Source organism: Lepisma saccharinum, chromosome 1, assembly GCF_977018435.1.
Source record: "Lepisma saccharinum chromosome 1, izLepSacc3.1, whole genome shotgun sequence".
Classification (NCBI taxonomy): Eukaryota; Metazoa; Arthropoda; class Insecta; order Zygentoma; family Lepismatidae; genus Lepisma; species Lepisma saccharinum.
Genome location: NC_139229.1, coordinates 26,931,325 through 26,958,472, shown reverse-complemented (window position 1 = coordinate 26,958,472; position 27,148 = coordinate 26,931,325). Strand labels below are relative to the sequence as shown.

At 37.9% G+C, this 27,148-nt stretch overlaps 1 protein-coding gene across 2 annotated transcripts; it reads right to left on the bottom strand.

Annotated features, from left to right (window-relative positions):
• Nucleotides 1–12,945: 12,945 nt before the first annotated feature.
• LOC145987700 (uncharacterized) lies at nt 12,946–26,063 on the bottom strand. Of its 2 annotated transcripts, none has more exons than XM_083122300.1 (6): nt 25,923–26,063; nt 23,601–23,768; nt 22,831–22,929; nt 20,969–21,127; nt 19,253–19,536; nt 12,946–13,190 (listed from the first exon to the last, which is right to left on the bottom strand). In XM_083122300.1, the coding sequence occupies exons 1-5, from the start codon at nt 25,965–25,967 to the stop codon at nt 19,363–19,365; spliced, it is 645 nt and encodes a 214-aa protein (XP_082978426.1). In that variant the 5' UTR covers nt 25,968–26,063; the 3' UTR covers nt 12,946–13,190; nt 19,253–19,362. The 2 variants fall into 2 exon arrangements, with proteins under 2 accessions (XP_082978426.1, XP_082978523.1); XM_083122397.1 differs by having other exon boundaries at nt 25,850–25,962.
• Between the last annotated feature and the right edge of the window lie 1,085 nt (nt 26,064–27,148).

Below are 27,148 nucleotides of genomic sequence, written 5' to 3'. Positions count from 1 at the left end.
TATGCAATGAACTCTCGTCGTCTGCTACGCCGGCACGGCAATCGTAGATGTCTCTGGTGTAGCTACCTTTCATTTCTCGGATGTTGCGTGCCTTTTAGCTTTGCTGCTTCAGTTCAGAGATTGGAAAGGTGTTTTCTCGCTCTTAATCGGCTGCAAAAGAGACAGCGTCTTCCACATTTCAGCTGTAGACAGGGGCGCCGACTTGTCAAAATTATTGGGGGAGCTCTGATCACTGAAATAAATTAATGATTGACTCACTCCCTCTCTTTTTTAAGTTTTGGCCTCAGTGTTCGGAATCTCGTAAAAGCCCATGAATCCCTCAAAAAATATTAAAATTTTCATTTACAGTTCGAATGCAAAATGTCAATTGTTCACGGATGGATATGTCACAAATTTCGTCAACCATAATAGCAAAATATTCCCGACTTGTAATATCTGCTACCACGGAGCGCAAAACAGATCTCCCCAATATATCAATGATCTCGTTCTGAATGTCATGTGAGAGCCATTTGTAGCCCGAACGTCCCATCCACTCTCCTTGTTCATGCACATCTTCCTTTGAAACTATTTTTAGTAAAAATGTTAACAATACTCATAATTATATACTTCGTATATAGTAATAAGTCATGTGTTTTGCTGTCTCTGGTCATAGCCCCTCCACAATTGATGGCTTAGCGGTCTCAGCCCCCAAAGTTGATGGCCCAGAACATTTCAAATGTGTATTTAAAGTTAAGTTCATGTGGCACAATTCAGAGTAAACTTTACAAGAGAAGCAAAATAATACATTAGATCCACTTAAGCAAAATTATTTGGGGGGCTCTGCCCGCACATCGTTAACATTGGGGGGGGGGCTCGAGCCCCCCCCCCAAGCCCCATGGAGTCGGCTCCTATGGCTGTAGATTACCAAGACTTCGTATAACCTGTGGAGGTATTAACGAGCTAATGGTCTCGCAAGCCAAGGTTCCGGGTTCGAGACCCGGGCCGACCTCCGTGGCTACTAGCACAGTACGCTACGACACCAAGGATCCTGGGTTCGAATCGCGGGCTGGGCACGGGTGTTCTCTGTGAGTGTCACTTCATCAGTTTCATCATATCATCAGCCATCCTCATCTTAGCGATGAGTCAGGCAGAAAAGAGAAATCAATAATAATAATAATAATAATAATAATAATAAAATCGTCTTTATTAAAGCGGACGTGTTTCGGCGTCGAGGGCCGCTCTTACAACAAACCCTTGTCTCGGTGATTAGTACAAAGTAAATTAAAGGGAAAGTACAAATGGAATATAGGAATGTATGATGGATAAACATTGAATACAAAAATACAAATTGAATAAAAATAAGAATGAAAAAAGGATTATATGTATAAACTAACGGACATAGATATGTAATGTTCGTCGCTTTCATCTTTAGCACATATAGGCCTACATGTATAAAGGCAGCTGGAACAATGAATGGAACAGCGATAGTAATAATAATAATAATAAATTGAAAAGACAAAACAAAAATTATGAAATTTAAAATGCTAATAGGTATACAAGTTACATGAACAGAGTTGCCAACGATTACAATGGATAGCCTATATATAAGAAACATGAATTGAGAGTATTTGAAAATAAGATCCTTAGAAGATATTTGAACCTAAAAGGGATTAGGAGTCAGGTGAGTGGAGAAGGTTACATAATTTAGAACTACATAATTTGTATTCATCTCCAGATATTATTAGAATAATTAAATCAAGAAGACTTAGGTGGGCAGGCCATGTGGCACGAATGGGAGAGGAAAGAGGAGTTTATAGGATTCTTGTTGGGAAACCTGATGGTAGGAAACCTATAGGAGGCTAAGACGAAGATAGAGGGACAACGTTGAGCTTGAGATAGACCTAAAGGAAATCGGTAGGGATGGAAAAGAGTATATAGATCTTGCTCAAGATAGGGACAGATGGAAGGCATGTGTTGCTGCAGCCATGAACCTTCGGCTTTAAGAAGGCTAGAGAGTTAGTTTAGTTATATATAAGAAAACCAAATCAATGAATCAACCAATCGAGACACCTGCAATTAGCCAAACAAGGAGAAAATTACATAAAATAACATATTGATTGTTTGATTTAGTTTATTTTGCTTCGATTTTCTGCCACATTTGGCTAATCGAATGTACTGTTGCCGGCAATAAAAACGGGACACTTGGATCCAGAAATACTGGCTTCCCTGCCTTGCGTTTTGTGTATTGCCTAACTCTACGGCGATGAGCCGACTTCAATAGCAACTTTACAATAGGAAGTTATTTTATCTCCCAAGAGTTAGGCAACACACACTGCACGGAAGCCAGTATTTCAGGATATATGTGTCCCATTTATATTGCCGGTAACTGTACGAAGTGCGCCAGTGTAACCGCCGGAGTGTTAAATGTAGTTTCATGTTATTTTGTACATCGCATTAATCTTAAGCAATCTAATCTAAGGAATAAAGATATATTGTTAAAAGTGAACGGGAATCTGTTTTATCAACAATCGCCATTGTTATATCCAATCGAAGAAGCACATGATTCTCTCTCACGAGGTGCAATCAAATCGTCACGCTCACATGACGTTGTTATTCGACTATTATGTATTGGTAGAGTTTCAGTGAAAAGATCAACAGAAATATCACATGAATATTAGCACAATGGTTTCTTGTTCTTCCTGTTATCTTATCGGAGCTTCAGCATGATTCACCAACTTTCGATGTTGAGTGAATTAGCACTATGCCAATGCAATAGCAGATGGTGCTCAAAATGGTGGCAATAAAATATGTTATTCGTAGTGTACGCGTAGGCCTCTCGAATGACGCAATGGTAGCGTCGTCGCCTTGTAAAGAAGGGTTCCCGGGTTCGATTCCCGGTGGAGGCACATAGTGGTTCGGATCCCACTTTAAACTGTAGGTCCAGTTATTGTGCATTAACTGGACTTAAAACACCCAATCAATCGTACTGTACGTTTACACCCAACCCCCTAATTTTATTTATAACTAGGCTGAGAATTTATTTTAAAATGGCTATTTTTTTGTAAACCTTGTCCAGGTAATGCGTGTACAGACAGGAGTATATTTATATTTTTATATACTACTTGCTTCTTTACCTCTTTTAGTTGGTATTTTTATATTAAATAATAAATAATAAATAAATAGGAGGTCTATATACAGTGGAACCTTAAGAACTCGAACCTCAACATCTCGATAAGTCGAAGTCCTTGATAAGTCGAATTTTTTGTAATCCCTTTGAATTGTTCATAACACTAAACACTAATTTTACCTCAACAACTCGAATGAAACCTTGATAAGACGAATTATTGCACAGTTTATGAGATGCCGTTCGAGCTCAATAATTCGAAGGTAGAGTATGAAAAACCTCTATGAGTCGAAGTTAAATTCTAATCACTTCTATAGCTCGAAGTTTTAGTTGCACGGACCTCAGTAAGTCGACTTTAGACCTATATAACTCGAAGTCGGCGATTCTGGCCATCAATAACTCGAACCTTGGTAAGTCTTAATCCTTTATACCTAGATTTTTTCTTTTTCCCCTCAAGTTCGAGCTATCAAGGTTCCACTGTATATATATTTAATTATATTAATATTGATATTAATTATATAATTTGATATGTTAGAATAGTTTTTGCCTTTTTGGTCAAAATGCCTATAGTTTAAAAACAGTTTAAAGCTATTTCTGGAATGCATGAGTTTTATAGTGCCTGTTTTTTGCCTACTTTAGTCGTAAGTGCCTATTTCGAAGATAGATAAAAATATCGCACAGATTGTTCAAAAGACCACATAAATGCTACGTGCGTCTCTACACTTACCACGAATATAAAGTTGAAGAAGAAGATTAGGTATTTGACGAATGTCATCCCGACTTCCATGTTGCACTGGATATCACACACGACCACTTAGAACACAAGCTATCCTGACACTGAGATATGATCGATGCCTAAAATGAGATAATAATGAAAAAACAGTTGAATATCTATATTCCGCTCGTTGAGTTTCGAGTTCTTTTCTTCTGACCATGTCCGTCAATTTTATTACTTTGTGCTCTCACATGGTGCATCTATCTGTTCCTGTAGCCAATCAGAGTGCGCTGTAGTTGAGGGAAAATACATCTACAGTACTAATCAGATTACATCACCTTATAAAATCTGGGGCCTTAGGGTATCCTTTGTTTTGAACCCTGACATTATTATTATTATCATCATTATTACTAACATTTTTGTTATCATGGTACTTCACTTCCATAAATTGCATGCTGTGTATTAAAAACACTTTTAAACTTTGAAATATGTATAGACACACCTGATTAAAAATTTGACTTGATTTCAGACTTGCACTCTGATTAAAACATAGTACTGAAAATAGGTCAGTGGCGGCGATTGGGTTCCAAAACCGGGAAGTGAAGGTGCCAAAACTGGGGGGGGGGGCAAAGACAGTATATTTCCCTTTGTAGATAATATTTAGCATAGTGCGGGGGCAAAAGTGGCGAAAAGTAGGGGGGAAATACCCACCCCTCGCCCCCAATAATCGCCACCACTGGTTATGATGCAATAAATTATTTAAACGCTAGAAACTTCTACCTTCTTTCATGAAATAAGGAAATAAAAGTACTTGACGTGTTGGTTTATTTTTTTATTTTGTATCACAACATTAAGAAATTTTAATATCGATGGTCTTTATCACCCCTTCAGCGATTCATTTTGGTGCGGTGTAGGATAACCTAATAGCAAATCCCCCCTGTGCATCACATCGGTCTACATATCCACTGAAGAAAAGAGCAAAGCTTTAACCCATCATTCATTAAAGAGCTTGTGTGCGAAGGATGCATCGTGAAGAGAACCCACTGTGCATCCTAAAATTATTTCCTTTCTTTCCCCATCAGTGGCGTGCTCTAAGGGTGATTCGTGGGGGCATCACTCTCCTTTGGCCCAGTGTTCCTAAAAAAAAGAACATCAAAGACAGGAAAAGATGTCAAAATGAGGGCAGACTACTGAAAAAGTATTCATGACCCCCCTCGTTTCGAAAATCCTGGTCACGCCACTGTTTTCCATCCAGACAATGTAGGCTGCAGATACGTCTCAGGCTATTTCTGACAAGAATACACACCAGGCTTGCCTATTTAACTTAGAAGTGCCCTTTTCGGAGATAACCGTTTATTATGTGCCTAATACAGTGAATAATGAAAGATGCCGTTGATATCCATCAATTTTAATGCTTATTTTAAGTGTTAATTTTGTGTTTCAATGCTTTTTTGTCTATTTTGACAGTCTTTAGTGCCTTTCGTTCCCAGCCTGTAGATAACAACTCTGTTGGCTATTATTCCTTTCGTGATTAATCCTGTTTTCTATTAATTCTGTGACGCTCAAACTTGGTTTTTATTCGTTCGCGCTGAATCTGTTTAATTCTTATTCCTTTTGGGCCATTCCACGAAAAGTAGTCCTACTACATGTAAACAACAACATTAATTAATCTGAAAATAATTTGTTTGATTGACTTCGTGTTTTAAGTCCACTTTATGCACAGGCTAATCGGGACTGGACCGACAGTTTGAAGTGGGATTCGAACAACTATGTGCCTCCACCGGGTATCGAACCCGGGACTCCTTGATTACAAGGCGGCGACGTTACCACTGCGCCATCGGGAGCCCCTGAAAATCATTTGTGTTTTTAATTGCATTAAGGTTTAAATGTTTGTGAATGCATATTTCACTAACAAAATTATTAATATCTGAGACTGTCCCAATTCCCAAACTGTGATGTTCAATGTTAATGCTATTTATGTTATTAATGTTGTTTTAACTTATGCATGTTTGTTTTCATATACAGGTAATGGACAAAATAATATGAACACCTTGGTTTGCAAAGGCCTATATACGCCGTCGTGGAAAAGGAACAACACTCAGCAGGGATTTCAACCATCTAGTGGCGATGAAAACAAACATATCAGTCTATCAGAAGCTGGTGTGAGAGTTGCATGCGAGCAGTCAGCTATCCGTCAAATGCAGGTATGTCCGACCTTTCAGACTTCAAAAGAGGCATGATCATAGGAGCCCGCCTGGCTGGAGCATCTGTGACAAAAACAGCTACACTTGTTGGTGTAGCACGGAGCACAGTGTCAACTGTTCTGACAGCCTACAGACAACATGGAAAGACAACGTCTGCAAAGGAGAATAAAGTAAAGGTAAAAAGGTAAAGTGTTCCCCTGTGCTTAGCACCACGCCATGAAGGCGTATAGGGGGTGTGGGGGTAACGCAAAGGAGAATAGTGGGCGAAAAACAAAGTTATCCAACAGGGATCGACGTGTGTTGCAGCGAATAGTAACTCGAAGGCACAAGACAACACTGTCCCAGATAACCGCAGAGATGAACAATCACCTCCAGGACCCTGTATCAACGAAAACCATTCAAAGGGAGCTGCATTCTGTGAACATTCATGGCAGAGTTGCCATCCCCAAACCGTTGGTGACTCCACGTAATGCAGTGACACGAAGAAGGTGGTGCCAAGAGCACAAGAATTGGACACAGCAGCAATGGGAACATGTGATATGGTCAGACGAACCGTCTTTCACATTATTTCAGACCACAGGACGTGTTTATGTGTGGAGAACTCGTGCTGAAGCATTTGATATTGACTGCTTAGTGCCTACCGTGAAACATGGTGGGGGGTCTGTGATGGTTTGGGGGGCTATATCTTGGAATGGTGTTGGCCCACTTGTCGTCCTGCGTGGAAGAATCAACGCAGAGAAGTACTGCACCGTCCTGGGTGACCACCTCCATCCCATGGTTCAGACTTTGTTTCCCGATGCATGCCCCATCTTCCAAGATGATAACGCCCCTATTCACACTGCTAGGTGCGTTGATGCATGGTTTGATGAACACAGTGATGAGGTAGAACATCTCATCTGGTGTGCACAGTCCCCCGATCTTAACATCATTGAGCCTTTGTGGGGTATTTTGGAGGCCAAAGTGCGTAATCGGTTTCCACCTCCAATGACACTTTCGGAACTTGAGACTTTGTGCGACGAGTGGCTACGTATTCCAGTTCACACTGTACAGGACCTTTATTTGTCTATCCCACGTAGGATACAAGCTGTCATTCAGGCAAGGGGGGGCCCAACCCCCTACTAATACAAGTTTTCTGCAATTGCATTGGTGTTCATATTATTTTTTCCATTACCTGTATATTGCTATATTGCTCTTAAAGAAGAAAACAACTTGTTGTAACCATAGTAACGGAAATCATTAAGTTAAGTACAAAAATGGTGATGGAAGTAGTGAGATTTCCTGCGCCTGAACTTCATTTGTTTTAAATATAAAGATTAACGTTAATTATCGCAATATTATTTGCATTGGTAATCGTTCTGCAAGTTAAGCACAGCGGTGGTTATCATATCTGTAGCATGATACGTTTGTGTTATTATTGCATTTACGTCGAAGAATATTCATTATGTACAATAGAAATAACTATATTTTATATTTTATGCGCATTTCCACGAAAAGCGATCCTTCTCCATGTAAATAACAAAACAAATCATTCTGGAAATTATTATTGTTTTCAATTGCATTAAGGTTAAATTTTTGTCAATGTATATAATTTTCATATTTCACCAACGAAAATTATTAGCATCTGTAGCCTATATGCTTCACAGACAAATGAAGTCAAATTTTGCTACATTTTCAAAGCGTCACACACGTAACACATTCTCGTTCATGCTTTTCATGTCATCATACTAAAGTTTTTTTAATTTGTTAGAATACACAACAAAGTACTTCATCATTCTATGAAATCAGTTCATTATGAATATTTTAATGTCTAGAACCGTACATTTTATGTGTAAACTGTCTCACAGGTTACGCTGGAATGCCCCTTTTGAGTTTAGTGGTGATTCCACCAGCAGGGTTCGAATCCCGGCCTTGGCATTGGCGTTCCTTAATCAGTTTCACCAATCACATCATCACTCATCCTCATCTTCGCGATTGGCCCAAAAGCGACAGAAAGGCAAAATAAAATAAACTAAATCAATCAAATCAAACCGAACATTCTGCAGAAAGCATGCCGTGCTGAAGACGATCGAATCAGACATATGAAGTCCTGGCTCTTGCAGAAGCGATCAGGCAAGAAGTACGAAGAAGCCGTGATGAGAATTGCACTCTCATCACGTAGCAGACGCTGGTGACACCCACGTCTGCTTGCCAAAGCACCTGCTTCGTGGCCGTGTGGCTTGTCTGGCGAAGAAACAAGTCGAAAGTCGCAGGGCATACATGGAGAAAGTATTTTTAACTGACGGGTTTCCCTAATTATCTTAGCAGTGGCGTCACTAGGCCCCTCCCTACCCACGGAAATTGGGTTGCCACCTTTTTTTTATTATTACGAAGAAATGAACTAATAATATATAATGGTATGATTATCACCGTATACAATATTCCAAAGTAACTTTCGCACTTCTGAGATTTTGTGTACTCCAAATCTGCCATCCCCTTTCTTCTGGCTCCTTTTCAAGTGCTCGAAATGGACCGGAACGGCGTTCCGGTTAGTGATTATATGGAACCTTCCCGTTCCGTCTCGTCACAAATGTAAACGGACCGTTCCGGTTATTTTATATATATATATATATATATATATATATATATATATATATATATATATATATATAATTATATGTGTGTGTGTGAAGGGGATAACCCTCAAAAAGTTGTTTTCGAGATATTAGCATTAGAAAGTTTGAAAAAATTCATAAATCTGAATTTTGTTTGTATTGTCGTATAGTTGATTTCAAAAACATGTCTGAAATTTCCAGTTTACATGGGCACATTCAAATGTGGTACAATTATTGCAAAGATGATTAAATTAGTTTTTTTTTCAGTTCATTGTTTCCCATTGTTGGTTAGATCCTTATTGCATCACAAGCTTCGGTGTCAGTTCTGTGGAATAACAACAAACAGGAATGCATGACCATTATATTGTGAACAAAAAAATATACATAAGAATGAAAAATCAAAGTTAATTTTGTAGGGAGAATGACATACAAGTTTAATTCATATGCAGTGTCAGCCGAAATATTATCAGCACTGACACCAAATAGTGGCATAGGAATTCAGGTCGTACAAACTATTCTGAATTCAACTGATCCAGGCCCTCCTAATGTATCAGTCATAAAGTGCATCCAGAATTTCTGCACTCTCCTCGGCAGCTACTTCCGTCGAAACAAGGCTGAAATAAAACTTATGGTATATTGGAGGGATCCATTCCAACAGGGATATTATGTCTGAAAATTTCCGGACATCTATGGGAATCTGTTCCTTGTACTTGCATGGCAAATCACTTAGGGGTACCTCTGGCAGTGGACGGCCTCTTTTCTTTAGGATGCACCTAGCCCATACTGGCACTTCTTTCTGGTATGAATAACTCTCATGCAGAATATGGCGATTAGCGGATCCATCATGAACACCGCAGCGTCTTTAAACTTGAGGGGCTCCTTACCATCTGTGGTGGTTTTCTTGGTAATTGATGCCACAAGTGGTGTGTGATCCTTGAAGTCGGTTTGCTGGATGCGTGTTACATGAAATTTCTTCTTTCTTTGCACTGCTGATCACATCTGCCCATTCATCCGTTGTATATTGTATATTATAGGAAAATGTGAATGACCTCCTGGAAGATTGTCCCTTTGTGTATGAACGTTTCGTATTCTGAGTTCTAATATTTTGCATGAGGTATGTGTTCTGTGTTGCATAATCAGCCAAGTTCTAGAATGTGTGAAAAATGAACTCTGCATCCCCCCTTGATTTTGTTCCAGCATTTCTTTGGACAAGTACATGGCTCTATCTTCCTGGCTGGAACAACATCCTTTGTGTGCGCGAATGTGTACTGCTCCCCTTTATTTCTTCTTCTCTTACGTTTCACTCGCTCCCAGTTATCTTGGTCGCATCGTCTCTTTCTGGCTGGAGGATGTTTCACAGGAGATCGCTCTGTCGTCCTTGTGATGTGAAGGTCATTCTGAAATGGATCAGAGTAACAAATTTATTTGAAAATGTAAACTAGCACTAAGCAATAACAGTCCAATCCACTCGACAAACATAAATTTCCGAAACACATCATTTTTGCAAATGACAAAACAATTCGGATTATTTATCTTTACATTATTTCGACAATACCTTTCCTGTTGATTGACTGATTGATTTGTTGTTTTAAGTCTACATTATGCACAGTAAGGCTAATCTGGACTGGACCTACAGTTTAAAGTGGAATTTGAACCACTATGTGCCTCCACCGGGAATTGCACCCGGGACCCCTTGATTACAAGGCGACGTCGCTACCACTGCGCCTTCCGGGAGGCCACATTTCCTATTCTATACGATTTATCGCAATGTCCTTGATGGTATGTTGTCAGAATTTGTTATTATTAGGGAACCATGTACGTGTGTCATGTCGATTGCTTCGTGATTAATCATTTCAGCAATATGGTGCTAACCTACATTCATTATGTTAGCAGCAGTTGTCATCATAATAAGTTCATGATTTTACGGTACCAACCTGCAAGAGGCCTGAGGAACGCATAGTAAGCTGATTTGCGCATTAACATGCACATCACGACACACACTTACCAACCGTTTTCACCGTGCCCAAGTCTGAGGCAATAAGGTGTTAACCAACATTTTCAAAAAATACCAAAAATAAAAACTTCTTTCTTACCTCAGAGTCGGTGCTTTCGCTGCTCGACACTCCACACACATAGTCTGGGTCATCAAAGGTGTTGTCACCGCACAGAGGGCCATTCTCCTCATAAGAATCACAAATATATGAGGAGGTGCCCTGCAGACCTTCCTCGTTATCCGATATTTTCCTGTGGCTTGACACCTTGTTGTACAGAACTTTCCGTTCGTACGTTCCTTTCGAAGAAAGGTACCACGTGATTGCGCGCGAATGTGACACAGCACCACCTCTTGGTGAATGCAGCAGACGTCCATGCCGCACGTACTGCACGGCGTATCGCAATTTTGACAGAAGTGAGAGTTTGCTCCTTACTGCACCGAGCCCTTCAATTCACTACATTTTCGTTTTCAGTGAAAATTAAATTGTTAATACTCTTTACAAGTATAACACCATTAAGCCTTGTTTCCATGATATGAAAAACTCAATATGCTGACCAAGGCAGAAATTTATTTTATTATAAAACATAATCTAAACGTAATGTTTCAACCTTCTAGCAAGGTCTTCTTCAGACTCTTCTTCAGACTCTGCACATTTGTACTTGGTGCAGAATCTGAAGAAGACCTTACTAGAAGGTTGAAACGTTACGTTTAGTTTATGTTTTATAATAAAATAAATTCTGCCTTGGTCAGCATATTGAGTTTTTCTTTAAAAGCACATATTGTAGCATTCATTTAAGCTTCTCTTATAGCCTACATGGAGATGTGTTGTTGCCCCGAGAGGGCTTAGCAAAGTTTGACGGCGTCTATGTTGGGAACAATAATATAAATATTATTTTAATATTTTTAATGAATATTTTAATAAGTATTAATAACACAAAGTATTGAGGATAGAGTCACGGACACTTCCGTATTGTAACGATCCCATTTACTTTCAATAGGGTTGTTACAATCCAGAAATGTCCGTGACTACATTTAATTCAATTTTTCCCCTCTTTTGGACGAGCTGATTACCATTCACGATTTCCGGCTGCTAAAATTTTAAAAATAAGATATTTTTTTCGTTTCCAATGTTTATGTTTATTTAATGTTTATGCAATTATTTTTATATTAACTATTATTAATTTTAATACGCCCAGCATTTCACTACTTGTTAATCTCGTCGGTAAAAAGACACCACCAGGTTAACGACAGTAAAGCGTTCCGTTTCGTGACAATTTTCTTTTCAAGGCCTGCCCTTTTCCAGCAATAAATAACTTTCGACCTGTGTATAGGGCCGGTGGCAACCCACCATCGTGAGGAAATTGGGGAGCTTCGAATGAGTAAGCGTAATCCGGTCGCGGAGACCTACTATAACGGCTGGGGATACGTCGGGCTGACCCCCCCCCCCCCGGCTATTCCAATACTGGTTGAAGATCTCCACTCTTAGAGGTGACGAGGGAAAGCGTGGGAGGGAGACCGGCAGCCGGTAGGTAAGCCAAGGCCCTTCATGGGCTGTAACGCAAAGGATTATTAATAAATAAATTATTTTCGATCTACTTATATACAGAGTGCCTGTGTAACTGATCGCCCAGTTTTCGATCTACTTATATACAGAGTGCCTGTGTAAATAGATCACCCTGAAAATAGTTATTTCTGGTGTTTCGCCCACAGAGTTCTTACTTCATATGTAGAAAGTATCTCCCCGATGGTGTAGTGGTTACTTCGTCGTCATCATCAAGGAATCCTGGGTTCGATACCAGGTGGAGGCACATTGCACAATGGTTCAAATCCCACTTTAAACTGTAGGCCCAGTCGCGATTAGCCTATCTGTGCATAAGGTGAACTTAAAATCAAAACTCTTATAAAGATCTTTGTCGCTTTAGGAGAACTGTACAGGTTGTTGGACTGAAGTGGGCATTTTTAACAGATAACAAAACGTGCTGTTATGTTTTCACAACAGCTACCTCCCAGCACAGTGGTTAGCACGGCGCGCTACGACGCCACGGGTTCCGGGGTCGAATCTCACAGTGCACATGGTTGTTCTTTCTGAGTGTCCCTTCATCAATTCCGTCACATCATCACGCATCCTCATCTTCGCGATTAGCCAAAAGTGGTAAAAAACGAAATAAATGAACCAAATCAACTAGCAATAATGAAAATCTATTACTATACAGTTAAAGACGAAAACAAAATATTTAGCAAGAACTTGCAAAGTTTCATAAAATGTTTGTGTGGGTTGTTGAGTATTATAAACTTGGCCTCTCGGTTATATATTGGATCAAAGAAAGAAATAGCATGAGTAAGAAGTCTATATAAAAGTTTTATTTAAATATACATATGTTCGAAAACAGTACAGACAATTCATTGTAAATATATATAAAAAATATAACTACAGTGTTTGTTAAAAATGCTTTGTAGATCTATTATTACCTTGGTATTATGAGAATGTGCAAAAACCTATCAGTTCCTTTACACCATGCAAGAAAGGAAATAAACAATGATTTTTCTTCCTGAGTATTGTATGGGTGCTGAATTATTATGTGAACTGAAACATAAAAGTAAACATCATATCAATGCTTTTGATGAAATCTGTCCTTATTTCTAGTTTATCAAAATTGTAACCCATAATTTAAATAATCTAATTTAAACATACCTGGATTTTACACATTAATCTCTCAAAGATAGTAAAGTTGGAAAAAAATTCCCGCGTACAACTATCGCTTAGGCTTTAATGTTAACTTTTGGTGGAGAGTAGGATCTACTAGATTATGAAGACTTCAACTATCTCGATTAATCCCTTTGTGTCAGGCACGTATCTAGAAATATGTCTCGGTCCGAATAATAACAATAAAATAATAATAATAATAAATAATAACAAAATAATAATAATAAAATAGTAATGTTTACATTAAAGTAATTATATTAAATCAAATTAATACTAATTACAATGCATAAATTAAGATTATATTATTTTCACACGATTAGGTAAAATATACTGTATAAGAATAGAGATTTAAGAGCGCATATTCATTACGTAGCTTCTGTAGGTAAAATCAGAATAACTTACATAAAAACAAGTGCCCTGTCAATGAAATTAATGTCAAATAGATGAATAATTGAATATTTATCGAATAACAAAAATGATATTACATGTAGTTGGAGAAAAGTAAATTTCTGATTAATATTTTATGCATTATTTTGAGAAGTAGTGTACATAAATCTTCTTTGTAATGTCATTCAAAGCCGTATGATCCCAATACAATCCTTGCCTTCTAAAAAGTTTAAAGGAAATTAATAACCATCCATTACGCAACAAATGCTAATATTTTCATTACTCAATTTTAGTACTTGGTAAGTCTTTCGGGGAGTCCGGACCCCTGGACCCCCCCCCCACATAAATATATCCTTCCTGTCTTTCAAAGCCCAATATAATTCTTGTCTTGCAATAAGTTCAGAGGAAATTATAAAACAAATGCTAAACGAGTATATTTTCATTATTTAATTTTCGTACTTAATAAGTCTATTGGGTGGGGGGTCCAGACCCCCGAAATTCTTACCTTCGTGTCCTTCAGAGCCGTATGATCCCAATATAATCATTGTCAATAAGTTCAGAGGATTTTATATAAGAACGCCTAACGAAAAAAAAACTCATTATTTATTTTTAGTACTTGATAAATCTTTCTGAGGGGGTCCGAACCCCCTGGACTCCCCTAAATACGTCCTTGCTTTGTGTATCCATGGATGTAAAACAATATTTACCGTAATTCAAGAATAGAAAATAGACGTTTCGATAGGAAAATCTACTATAGCTGTGTAACTATTGTGAAGTACGGTGGGTATTTGAAAATAACTTCTCTTAAGCATTAGGACACACACACATGCCTCCTGCACACTGCAAGATTCCGTGAAGACATATGGAGAATGTGGAGGCAGGGCCCCACACATTCGCAATATCGAGTATTTGTGGAGGTGATATGATCAGCACCACACTCCAGCTAGCTTTAACCCTAAGGGTGCCTCTAGGTACCCATTTATTAGAAATAGGGTTATCCCCAGAGCTTCACCATGCAGGAACATTTCTGAAAGAAAAAAATACTTGAATATATGTGAATGAAATGAAAATTTCGGGTGGGTTAGCACTTGTGCTATTTGCACCCGTCATATTATACGGGGCCAAGTCCCTTACTACAATTAAAATTAGCACGTGTCTCTGAGGACTAAAATCTCGTTATCTGGGTCCAAAGCTGAGACTGTAAAGGATAACTTACCACATGTAAGCACAACACACAGCCCTACAGAGGATTACATTGATTATGAGTACAGACGCCAGAGCCTCGTTGGCCTGCAATATTGCAGTTGACTTTTGGGTGCCTTCAGCGAAGGTCCCACCTTACACACCCGGAAAATATATATATATTATTCCCCAGTGCCAAAAAGTAATAACCTAGAAGGATGCAGTAGTGAAAGTAAGAAAGATTGACTGTCTAAGACATCAACATGAATGTAATATGCATATTGACTTGATATATTTGCTAGTTTTCTGCTCTATTGTATCTAACAAAACTAGCTCTATTTCAAGAGCATAAATTGAGTGATTCTTCAGCATCTGTCTGTCTGTTTTTTCATGAACAACTTCGTCAAGATATCTGGTCACATTCACTCGTTTCGTATACTAATTGTGAACTAAATATCAGGTTAGATCCAGAACTCATCGTTGGAAAAGGGAACTGTTACCCCTCAAGCTCCACGTTCAAATTGTCATTAGTTTCTTTCCGATGGCGCTAGTGTCGACGACTTGCAAGCAATTGTTTTCGATAAATATTAATATGCATTAATATGCAATTTACGAAGTAGACATGAGGAATTGTTTTACTAGTAGCTTCATTTATATCTGTCCTTGTCGATATCTATTTTCCCTAATTTTTTATGCATGTTTTAGAAATGTTTATTGAGTATGAATTCATGTCTTTATGGAGAAGAAACCCAGGAAATAATATACTTAATTTTCCGCAAGGAAGTCTTTATTTGCATTTGTGCTTGCCGCAGGATTTGCACTTCTTGATTGCAACTTTCACTTCCACGCTCTCCTTCCTTGAGCATACAATGAAGAACGCTCGCGACTTTTTTGCCGGTTGGTTGGAGCGCTGCTCTGTTAATGATGTTAATGAGAGCAAAGATTGGTCTTCCGTTTTCTCGCCGGGAGCTCGTTATATCGATGTGGAGCTCGGTTATGGCACCAGCATCGTCATCACGACACAGTAGCGTACCACGGTATTCAGAAACCGGTCAATTCCGAGCGACACACGACACTTGCAGTTTGTCGGATTGCTTAGGTTCGAAGGATTGCAATAATTACTGAGGGTTCCTTTCCAGTTCCAAGCGACCTCTGTCCAGGCCTGTACTCAGAGGAGGGTCCATGAGGGCCATGCCACCCCCTTCCGAACTTTGAAATATTTTTAAAAAAAGCCGTGAGAATAATTACCAACTCACACAAATTAGTTTATTGTAAGACACTGTTCATTAAGTTAAAATTTATGACTGATAAATCTATATATTTACACTGTGCTGTTGTATGTAAAGAAAAATTTGCAACAGCTACAAAGTAGACAAGATGTACATTCCTATACTACAAGAAACAGCAGGCGTATAAATATACCCTATCATAGACTCTCAAAATCCCTGAATAGTTATGAAGCTCTAGGATAAAGACTATTTAATAAGCTACCTCTTGATGTGACAAATATGCCTATGAATGTATTTAAACATAAACTGTATGCCTGGTTAGTTGCTACACCATTGTACTCAACTCAAGAATTTCTTGAAATTAAAAATATTGTACGTATTTTAGTGCAAGTTAAACATAAAACGGGTTATAATTCTATATTATTTTATAATATATTTCACATGTATTTTGTTCTTGACGTTGTCTATTGCTGTACAAGCTTAATGACAATTTAGTATTATTATTATTATTAAAAGAACGTACAAAAATATCATTGCCCCTTTTTTATTCTTTTTTAAGACTTTGCAAGAATTTCGATTTCGTTCTTGCATAAATGAATGAGTTTGGTGTGGAGAGAGACAGACTTCAGAACTCAGCAGTCGACAATATTTTGTGAAGCTACCAGACGTCCAGATTTATTCGGGACAGTAGATGTCGTTTTTTGGTTAATTCACATGTTCTTAGACATGTTCTTCATTTTAATAATCATCAATTTCATATCATCACTATCTTCATCATCGCATTTAGCCAAAAGTCACACAAAAGCTACGTAAAATAATCTATTTCAAATAATCAAACAGCATTTCGGATTTGCCCCCGTCCCCTTCCTCCTCAAAAAATCCTAGGTACGGGCCCTTAGAATTTAATTCTATTAAAAATTTCTTTGGTTGCTTCACTCTATTGAGTTACTTTGTAGTACTCAAAGCTAGAGTTAGGAAATTTCGTTCCTTGTGAACAAGTAAAGAACAGTAACTGTTAATTTCGTCACTCATTTCTTTTTAAAAAAGTAACAGTCTTATGTTTACTGTTGTCGAAGAAAGTAACTCCTTACTTCCAACTTGGACGTTCCAAGACTGGCTGGATTGTAAAAAATGTCTTGAATCGACTTAGTGGAGAATAAATCTTACAGAGTGTTAACATTAGCAATCCTATAAGTACAGATAAATCCACGAAACGTAATGCGCAATCAAAACAAGATAAATTTCAGCTATAAATACAACTGATACCATCTTTTCCATGACTCAAATATATATCCTTTTCTTCAAGGAATCAACGGTGGTGACATCTGGTGGAAGAGTCGTTATCAGTGAACTTTGACGGCAGCTTTCATCGAGCATGATAATGTGAATGCTATAACCATTTTAGACATTGATGTCCATTGTTACAGATGTTTACTTCCTCACAAGGACGTTCCTGGCGTGAGAAGAAAGTATACCGAGCATTGCTCGATGTAATATGAGCAGTGTGGTATTTGTAAAGAAGACGATGAAGTACTTTCTCTCGCATCACTGACTATATAAGGACCGACCGATAGTCTATTGACCGGAAATTCCTTGAATTTCTGAAATTTTAGGCACCGGAAATTAAGAGTGTGCTTTTTGTTTATGACACACCATCCAGTCAGGCACGTAGCCAGGGAGAGGGCTAAAGAGGATGAAGCCCTCAGAAATCCTACAAATATCTAATTTAAATGTTATGTTTAATGTTAATAACAGAAATAAAGTTATAACCCCAAAAGTGCGTCCCAGCGACGGTTAATCATAGTTCGGGTGCTAAATCCAGAACAATTGTCTTTTTGATAAAAGCTAGATACTTGGTAGGATTAATTGTTATAACATTTAAGTTATTTCCAGTCGAGTAATCAATCGTTATCTGCGTGCTGACAGTCGCAATCTTGAAATGAGTCCATCACATTGGATATTTTTTATTTGATTTATCTCGGGAACGGTGGCACTTATCAACGTCCGGTTTTCGCAGAAATGCTCCAAATAGTGTAAACTTTCGTAATAAATCAATAAAGCTATTTCCTTTTTAAATAGTAGTTTTGTAGGAAAACACTACCGGTACTTGTAACATTCCATAAGAATACTGCGAATTGGAGATCTTCATAAACCCATTACAACGGATTTGCATACTTTCTTTACAGTTCAAGTTGAATTCGTAAGATGGCAGAGCAGTACTTCTGGGTTCCTTGTAGCTAGATGCTGCCATCTGGTAAGAGTGCCGTGTACTACTTGCTCCATTGCTGCACATTCAGTTGTCACAAATATAATTTTGCTACCATTTCTCTTGGTCAACAGGAGGGAAGCTGCTCGTCCATCCTCTGGCATTTCCACTGGAATTGTAGTATTTTTATTTTACATGAGTTAAAGAAAATTCTCCATAACCGTGACTAAAAACATACTGTTGGTTGTCGATACCTTACCAGTAGTGGCAGCGATTAAGGGGAGCGGTTGGCCCCCACATTTCGCTACTGCACTATTCTAAACCTTATATCTACCAAGGGAAAGTAAACTGTCCTTGCCCCCTCCCCCCAGTTATGACACCTTTCCTCCTAAGTTCTGTAACCCAATCGCCGCCACTGCTTACCAGCATGTGTGTCAGCGGTTAGCTTCGTTCGTTTTAAGTTACAAAAAAGCAGAAAGTTCGTCATTTTTGTTTTAAAAACAGAAATAAAGTTAGTATTCGAATAGAATAACCAAGGGAAACACTTGCGTTTGATCGAAACAATTAAGTGTTATGCTGGAACCAGATCAGAAGTTCACATTTTCATATTCTACCATTTAATCAAATAATAATAATAATAATAATAATAACAACAAATTCCAAACATTAGATTTTTGTGTGAAAGGTTACACATTAACCATGTGACTAACTTTCCCATTATAACTACCAAGCGTTTGCTTGAAGAGGCGTGTAAAAGTTAATAACGAAATAGAGTTAGTGTACATTTCAGATAACTAACTGTATGAGACGTAAAGAAGAAAAGAAAAACAGTTGTGTTGGATCGAATAGAACAGTCTCGCAAGGGATAAATTTATATATTATTCTTATTATTTCTACTAATAAAGTTTTTTTATTAATGCCTTGACCCCCATACTTACCTGAAAATATAAAGAGCCACAGCTGAATATTTCCCCGTTGATTCCTGTAGATTCGGATACTGTTTGAAGTGTTCAGTTTCTGCAGACAGTCTGAAGGTGTGTATAAACAATTAAGCTGACGTCACACAACGGCGGCGGAGGTATCGTTCTCTAGGCTCTTTAAAATTGAAATTCCTGTCTTCCAAATGCATCAAAGAAGCACACGATAATGCATAATGATAACGATAGACTTCGAACTTGCAATAATGCCACCCAAGCTTCGCAGCTACATATATACCAATCACCTGAAAATTGTAATAGATATTTTTTTAAAAGTTTGTATAACGTGACGTGGTTTCTCTGTACAGTTGCGAATTGCCAAATAAAATTCTGAAAAATTTAATCTAAATAGAAATGTGCTGTCTTGTACTGTTAATTGTTATATAACGTTGTTCCCAATTATCTTTTTGTAATTGACATTACCCTCCTCCGTGGCCGTGTGGTCTAAGGCGCTGTGCTGTGGACTCCGTCTGCGAGACCGCCTGGGTTCAGTCTCCGGGTTCTCGGCCTGTGTATAGGACCGGTGGCAACCCACCATCGTGAGGAAATTGGGGAGCTACGAGTGAGCAGCGTAACCCGGTCTCGGAAATCTCCTATAACGGCTGACGGTTCGACGTGCTGACCCCACGTCACCCCATTGCTGGTTGAATATCTCCACACCTCTAGGAAAGATTGTGGGAAGGAGACTGGCAGTCGGGAGATCGGCCTAGGCCCTTCAATGACTGTCGAGCCACGAGTTATTTATTATATATTAATATTACACGAATAGGTAAAAATACCGAATTCATTATGTAGCTTACCTATACTTAACATCGGGATAATTTGTATAAAAAACAAGTGCCCTGGCAAATATATTAATGTCAAATAGATGAGGATTTGAATATATATTGAGTTACAAAAAAGGATGTCAGATCCAGTTGGCGAAAAGTCAAGTTCCCGATTAATATTTTGTGCATATTACCATAAACAGTAATGTGCAAACATAAATCTTAGGTACTGTCCTTTAAAGCCGTATGATTTCAAAATAATTCTTGCGATCCAATAAATTCAGAGGAAATTATAACCATCGATTATACAATAAAATGCTACACAAGTATATTTTCATTATTTAATTTTGATACTTGGTAAGTCGGGGTGAGGGGGTCCACACCTCCTGGACTCCTAAATATGCCCTTGCAAGTTGAGCTGAACCGATACGAATACCGATAACGATGCTTGAAAATTGCAATAATTAAAAAGTGTTCAAATTAATTTAGTCGCCGAGTATTGCACTCCAATTACAAGCATAAATTTACCAGAGATTTGCTTTAAAATATTACATCAGAATACAAAAATTACCTGTTATGTAATCACAAAATAAAGTTTTTTTTAACGTAATATTTGTACAGTGCCTTTCTTTATCGAGTCGTCCGTGGATCGGCTGCTAACACGCCACGCATGCATCAATTGTGGGAAAATAATTATTACTTCCTTTCACTTCAGATCCAAGAAATGTAATATAAGCTTAGTTCAGCGCTCTCGTGTAAAATAAATACTTCTCCTATATGAAGAAATTAGAATGTAGAAATGCTCATGAATGTCGTCCCAGAGCAAGCTGTCCTTTTTTCCACAATTGACGCATGCGCAGCAAGCACCGCATGCGTTCACGAGACGCCTCTGACTACATGTAATATATACCTGTAGGATGCAAAGAGAAAGTACTATTACGGTACACATCAGTAGATATTGGTCAATCACTCCAGCGAGTCGAATGTAGCATCCTCTTCGGTACAAAGTCCCTGGATCTTTCTTCTTCAACTGGTCTCCGTCCGCTCCGTGATTGACAAGGCATTGCTTCTGAAATATATACATAGAGTTGACACGTGAGTTAATTTAGGGATGACATCGAGATCATTCGAGCCGAGACAAGAAGGGACAGTCATAAATAGGGTGCGGATTTTTGCCTATTTGTCATTTTTATTCCTTATAACCATATGCAAGGTCTTTGAGTGAAAAGAAAAAGAAATGTTTAGTTAGTTTGCCACCAGATGGCTTTGATTTGGAAAAAGGGGCGTGGCTAAGAAATACCGGAGGTCGGAGGAAAGCGAGCCTCGTGTGGAAACTTCACTTCCCACTGATTAGCTGAGGTTAAAGCCAGTTAAGTTCGGTTCTCTTTGAGTGTTGAAAGGGGTCATCTCGGAAAGGAACAAAGTACAGGGATTAGTTGTTTTGTAGTGGTTTAGTATTTTAAGTTTTTATGTAGTGTATTTAGTTGGTATTTTTAGTTAAAGCACAGCACTCTTTGTTCTATTCTGAGATAGGTCTTTTGGGGGGAAAATAAATATTAAAATTCGATATTAAATAATCCCCTTTTGGTTAAATAAAGTGTTAGGAAGTCTTAGTTATGTAAAGATTTAATTGTATAATTTAATAATTGTTTCTTGAATTTAGATTGGGGTTTATATTCTTATTATTATCATTTATGTACTCTAAAGCCCTTCAGGCATGTTGTTAAATAAACCTCTTTACTATCAAGCCTTTTATGTATAATTCCTATAAACCCACAATTTTACGGCTTAAGCCTTCCACTGTCATATCTTTATATTTCTGCTAGGTTAATGTACCGACTTCAGTTGCAAGCCTTTGTGTCCTAATGAAGGACCATATTTCTTAGTGAATAATTTTAAAGGACGTGCAATAAGAAGCTGGTCATATCTTTTGTAGTTAAACATAAGCTTTAACGTTTTAAGTTCGTTTCATATGGCGTTTCTAGTCCGAAGACGCATTTTTATAGTGCCTATAAATACCTATTTTGTGAGTTAGCGCCTATTTTGCTTGATCGTATCTAAAAATGTCTATTCTGCAATTTTTGCTTACTTGAGCTCTTTTTACGCACCTTTTGCTCTCCCTGCATTGAGAAAAGTAAGCTTTTGTTTATGTTGAACTGACTGAATCTGGCATTCCCCAGATTTGAAGGTCGCAAGGGATGTCATATCTTTGGAAATTTCAAATGTCCCTTAATCAGGGTAGGCAAAGTAGAAAACTGGTTGGTGGCTCATACTTGGACAAAACGACGTCAACCCACCCCTTCTCTTTTTCCAGCTGAAACTTGTAGGAGTCAATTCAGTACACTGAAGGTTCCGCGTACGATTCCTGAGCTAGGCGAGAGTTTCTTGTCAGATTCAAAGACCAACTTTTTAGCCAATTTCAGCTCACTTTTATTAAGTGCATAATCTAGTGCCTTTTCTATTATATGGTGCCTCTTCTAGTGTCTATTTTCGTCATTTTTGGTGCCTATTTGAGGAGTTTATAAACAACTCATAAATAACACCTAAGCTTAGGCCGGGATTCGAACCTGGGAACTTCGGTGGCGAGATCTAAAGTCGACTACTTAACGCCCTTTTTTTTCTTTTTTAATATTCTTTATTTTATGCAGTAGTGACTACTTACATGATCCTATGATAACATTACACATATATCAGATCTAAACTCGGCCAATAAGCCGACGTATGATATATCACTTACTAATATTTGTACAGGGTGCTTCCAGAAATCCTCACCTTCTCCTTGATCGAAGCCTTCAAGTTGCCTTGCTCGAGAAGAGAGACGGAACATACCGCTACCTCTATGGCAATGAAGAGGGTTAGTGTGAAAGCATACTGAAAGAACGAAGAAACAATATTTATCAATATCAAAGAATGTGAAGCGTTTAAGGAATGTCCAAACTTCAGTCTACACATGTTTAATTACTTCATGGTTTATTTTTGTTCATATTTACTTCATTGTTTATTTTTATTCACATTTACTTTTAGTGTGTTTCAATTGTATGTCTTATTGACTCAAAATTTTGCAAGTTCCCCAAACTTGAAGTTTTCAAGTTTGGTGAATGTTCCTTTGTAAGTCTACGCAGTTTTCCTTATACGGGGCTGAAATTATAAAAGTGAATATTACATGGCTGATTTATAGAGGGGATGGGATGTACAATAAAATATTTAGTAATTAACATTCATTTTAGAAGTTGTTCAAAGATACATAGACAAAAATGGCAATCGAAGGTCATTTCAAGGGGGCGAAGGGTCTGCATTTACCACTTCGGATTTCCGGATTGATTTTCTCAAAAGTTCGAAGTGGGCTTCAGCCCCATTCGCTCCCCCTGCGTACGCCAGTGTCTCAGTGCCTGCATCAACTTTATTTTTTAAAAGAAGCAGAGGAAGGCACGTAAATTAAGAAAAATACAAATACAGAAATACCAATTTTGTATGTTTAAATTGTTTGTATTATTGCATACCAGTTTCAGTATTACTGAAAAAAGTGCCTGAAGGGTACTCACGATCATATACACTGGAGGACATCTTGACAAGGACCACAGAGAACTCATTAAGCTAGTCACAGCTATAGCAACTCCAATTATTACGAATAGATATGGCGGGGAGAATGTTAATTCATCTAATTCTGAGATCCAGGAAGTTGCTGTTCCAGCAAGAATCAAACTGAGCATCTGAAATATAAGCAAGGACTTACAATAGTCGTACTTCATAATACAGTACCTATACCTCATAAGTATTATCCTGGTACCGCTTCCGCCACTCTGTGATCTGTCGTATGCTGGCATAAATTGGCCACCGATCACGTGAGTGCTTCCACCCAATGAGAGGAGCACTAGAAACATTTCGTGCTTTCTTCTCTGCAAGTCAGAGCTCGTCATTCCCTTTGCGAGGCAGATTTGAACTCCTGGTTGCCACATTCACAGCGGACAGGTAGAAAAGGGACAGTGAGAGCGAGATGGCGAGAGGAAAATAATTTGCCCTCTAAAGGGCTTTGATAGTATTTGCTTGCCCTTTCGAAGGACTCTTGCAACAGCACGCTAAGTTGCCATATTTACATGAAACATACGTTTGCTAACAATAACCCGCAGACGACAGATCATTTCTTGGAGGAATGCATATGTACCTGAATAAACCTTCTGCCATCATACATACGGACACGTATCTAGAAATATATTTCTGAAAGAGTTTTCGAACTCTAACGAAGTGCCTCAAGTAAATTATAAATCCTGCAATAAGAATGATTCAGAAGCATCTACTACACCATAGTGAAAAAAAGAACCTAAACATAAAATGCAGGAAGTGTTTAGAAATTTCGAAAAGCAGTCACTCAGAGCGCCTGTAACACGTTAACGTTTTGGCTATAGTGCTTTATGTTTTATATCAATTTATATATGTACTTCATGGTGTGTTATAAGGACTGTGATTCTTCAATGTATATATTTGCAAAAACACATTTGTATAATAAGGTGAAATTTATCATAACTATAAAGTGCATTTTGTTTCATGTCAGTTTATATTTCATGTAATAGTGGCTCTATTTCCTGTGTAATGTACCGAATTAAAGCCAATATGCCAACATATATGTTGAGTCAAATTAAGGTGATGATGGCGATGATAATAAATATTAATAGGTTTACTATTGTTATCCAGGATATGTCTATTAATTATTATTACATAAGTAAGAGTGGAATACATTCGTTATCTAGCTTATTTCAAGTTAAGACAGCTACTATTTGCATAAAATCAGCTGTTGAACCAAGGAAAATAATCTAAAAAATATATAAATACGGAATATATATTGAATAACAAAAAGTTACTATTTCATGGACATTATCATCAAATAATAAAATTGGTAACAGTTCGTTATATCGGAGACACATTAAAATCGGATATTTTGTGTTTTGCATGGTTCGTACTTACCAATCGTGTATTGCGGAACATAGTTCAAGGTGCCATTAAGATTTTTACACGAAAACAAACACAATTTTTCACATAGAGAGTAGTTTTTGTTATTTCTTTTTTCGCGTCCTTAACACACAATATGGCGGGCAGAGGTTGACTAGTGTTATAGGTATGCAGTGTTTCCAACCTTCTTCACCGAAAAATACCTACTATCGTGTTCGTCACGTGTGCAAATTGTACATTATGCACAGGTAGCTGACGGATAGCCCCACGAACCATTGACGGATAGCCCCACGAACCATTTCCGAGAAGGTTAGGTTAGGTTTGGTAAGGTTAGGCAAGCATAGTTAAAAAAAAGGTGGTTGGAAACACTAACAGGGGGTTACGTCATCAAACGTATGCAGCATCCGGTTCACATACCGAAAGCAATGGCACTTGTGCGTCGGTGAGATATTGCTCTTGAAAAATACATGATTTCCCGGTGAAATAGATTCCACGATGAAAGAAAATACCTCGAAGAACGTTGGAAACCTTAGAGAAACTCATTTCCGTAAGTAGTTTCTTCTGTAAAAATGAAGAAATGTGTCTCCGATATAACGAACTGTTACCATAAAATTTTAATTATTTCTTATAATTTATTTTTGCTGACCCAATCAAATTCTTGTGTTCATGTGAATGGACGGTATAAGTAAACTTCATATTATTCAACAAACGACAAACAGTATTTTGCTTGTTTAAGTAGTTTACAATTCTTTCATGTATCGTAAGCGACAAAAACTGGGAACAATTATTCCATTTCATACATTTATAACATTGACTAACAGTACCATGTAAATATCCTAGATATTACCTTACGGGAATGTCGAGCATAAATAACATTTTCAACCATAATAAATTCAAGCTTTTATGTATGTTATACTCACAACATAAGTTGAGTTTAAAATTAGGAGACAGTAATCATAACCCATTTCAAATTTACACTGTAAATATGTGCACTAAAATTTTAAAAATCAAAACATGGTAAGAACAAGAATTTTGTGCTTTGAGCAGATTTATCGGTCCGATCGGAACATAAAGAATTGTTGTATAAGGTTCAGCGCAATCCGTAAAAAAAGTGTTCACTTGTCACCAAAAGAACGTCACACTTACGTCATTAGAGTTAATTGTTTTTCTTGAACCAAAGGTTTAAACCTATAGAAACCTCTTGTGTTTTGATACACAATGAATACAATTACAAAAGGTGGAAATTTATATTACCTTCTGTTACTTGAACTTCCTCTGTAATTACACTAATTACGCCATATTCCAAGCCGATAATCACAAAATACTTGATCATTAGCCGCCATCTCACGGGATCGAAACACAAAACGATATATATTTGTATTCTGTGCCTCAAACCTGTGGCGAGCAAGGTTCAAGGTAGCTCAGGGAGTAAGCAGCGCTCACTGAGCAACGCTTATTTCGCAGTGAAGTTGCTGAGCGATCACGTTGCTCGCTGAGCGCTCACATACTTGATACCCCAGGTATTTATTTGCCATTAGCATCAATGAAATGGACCCTAATGCTTTGGTTATCTTAAGTTACTTTCCTATGCCTCGTAGCAATGAGGATGAATAATGGAGCGATGAATTAGTGCATGGTATTCTGAAGATGCTTCTTCAGGGCATTTAACAATCTTTAAGTTAAGCCTACTGAATACAGGAGAGTCAAATGAAAACCTCAAGTTGTTTTTGTTCTCGGGGCACGGTATTCTGAATATGTTTCTTCAGGGCATATTACAATCTTTGAGTTGAGCTTACTGAATACACGAGAGAGTCCAATGAAAACCTCAAGTTGTTTTTGCTATCGGGACACGGTATTCTGAATATGTTTCTTCAGGACATATTGCAATCTTCGAGTTGAGCCTACTGAATACACGAGAGAGTCCAATGAAAACCTCGAGTTGTTTTTGCTATCGGGACACGGTATTCTGAATATGTTTCTTCAGGACATATTGCAATCTTTGAGTTGAGCCTACTGAAAACACAAGAGAGAGTCAAATGAAAACCTCAATTTTTTTTTTTTTTTGTTCTCGGGACACGATATTCAGGATAATCCAGGATAATGCCTTGTGTCATCGTGTTGTCCTGTATTTGTCCTTGCGTGTTCT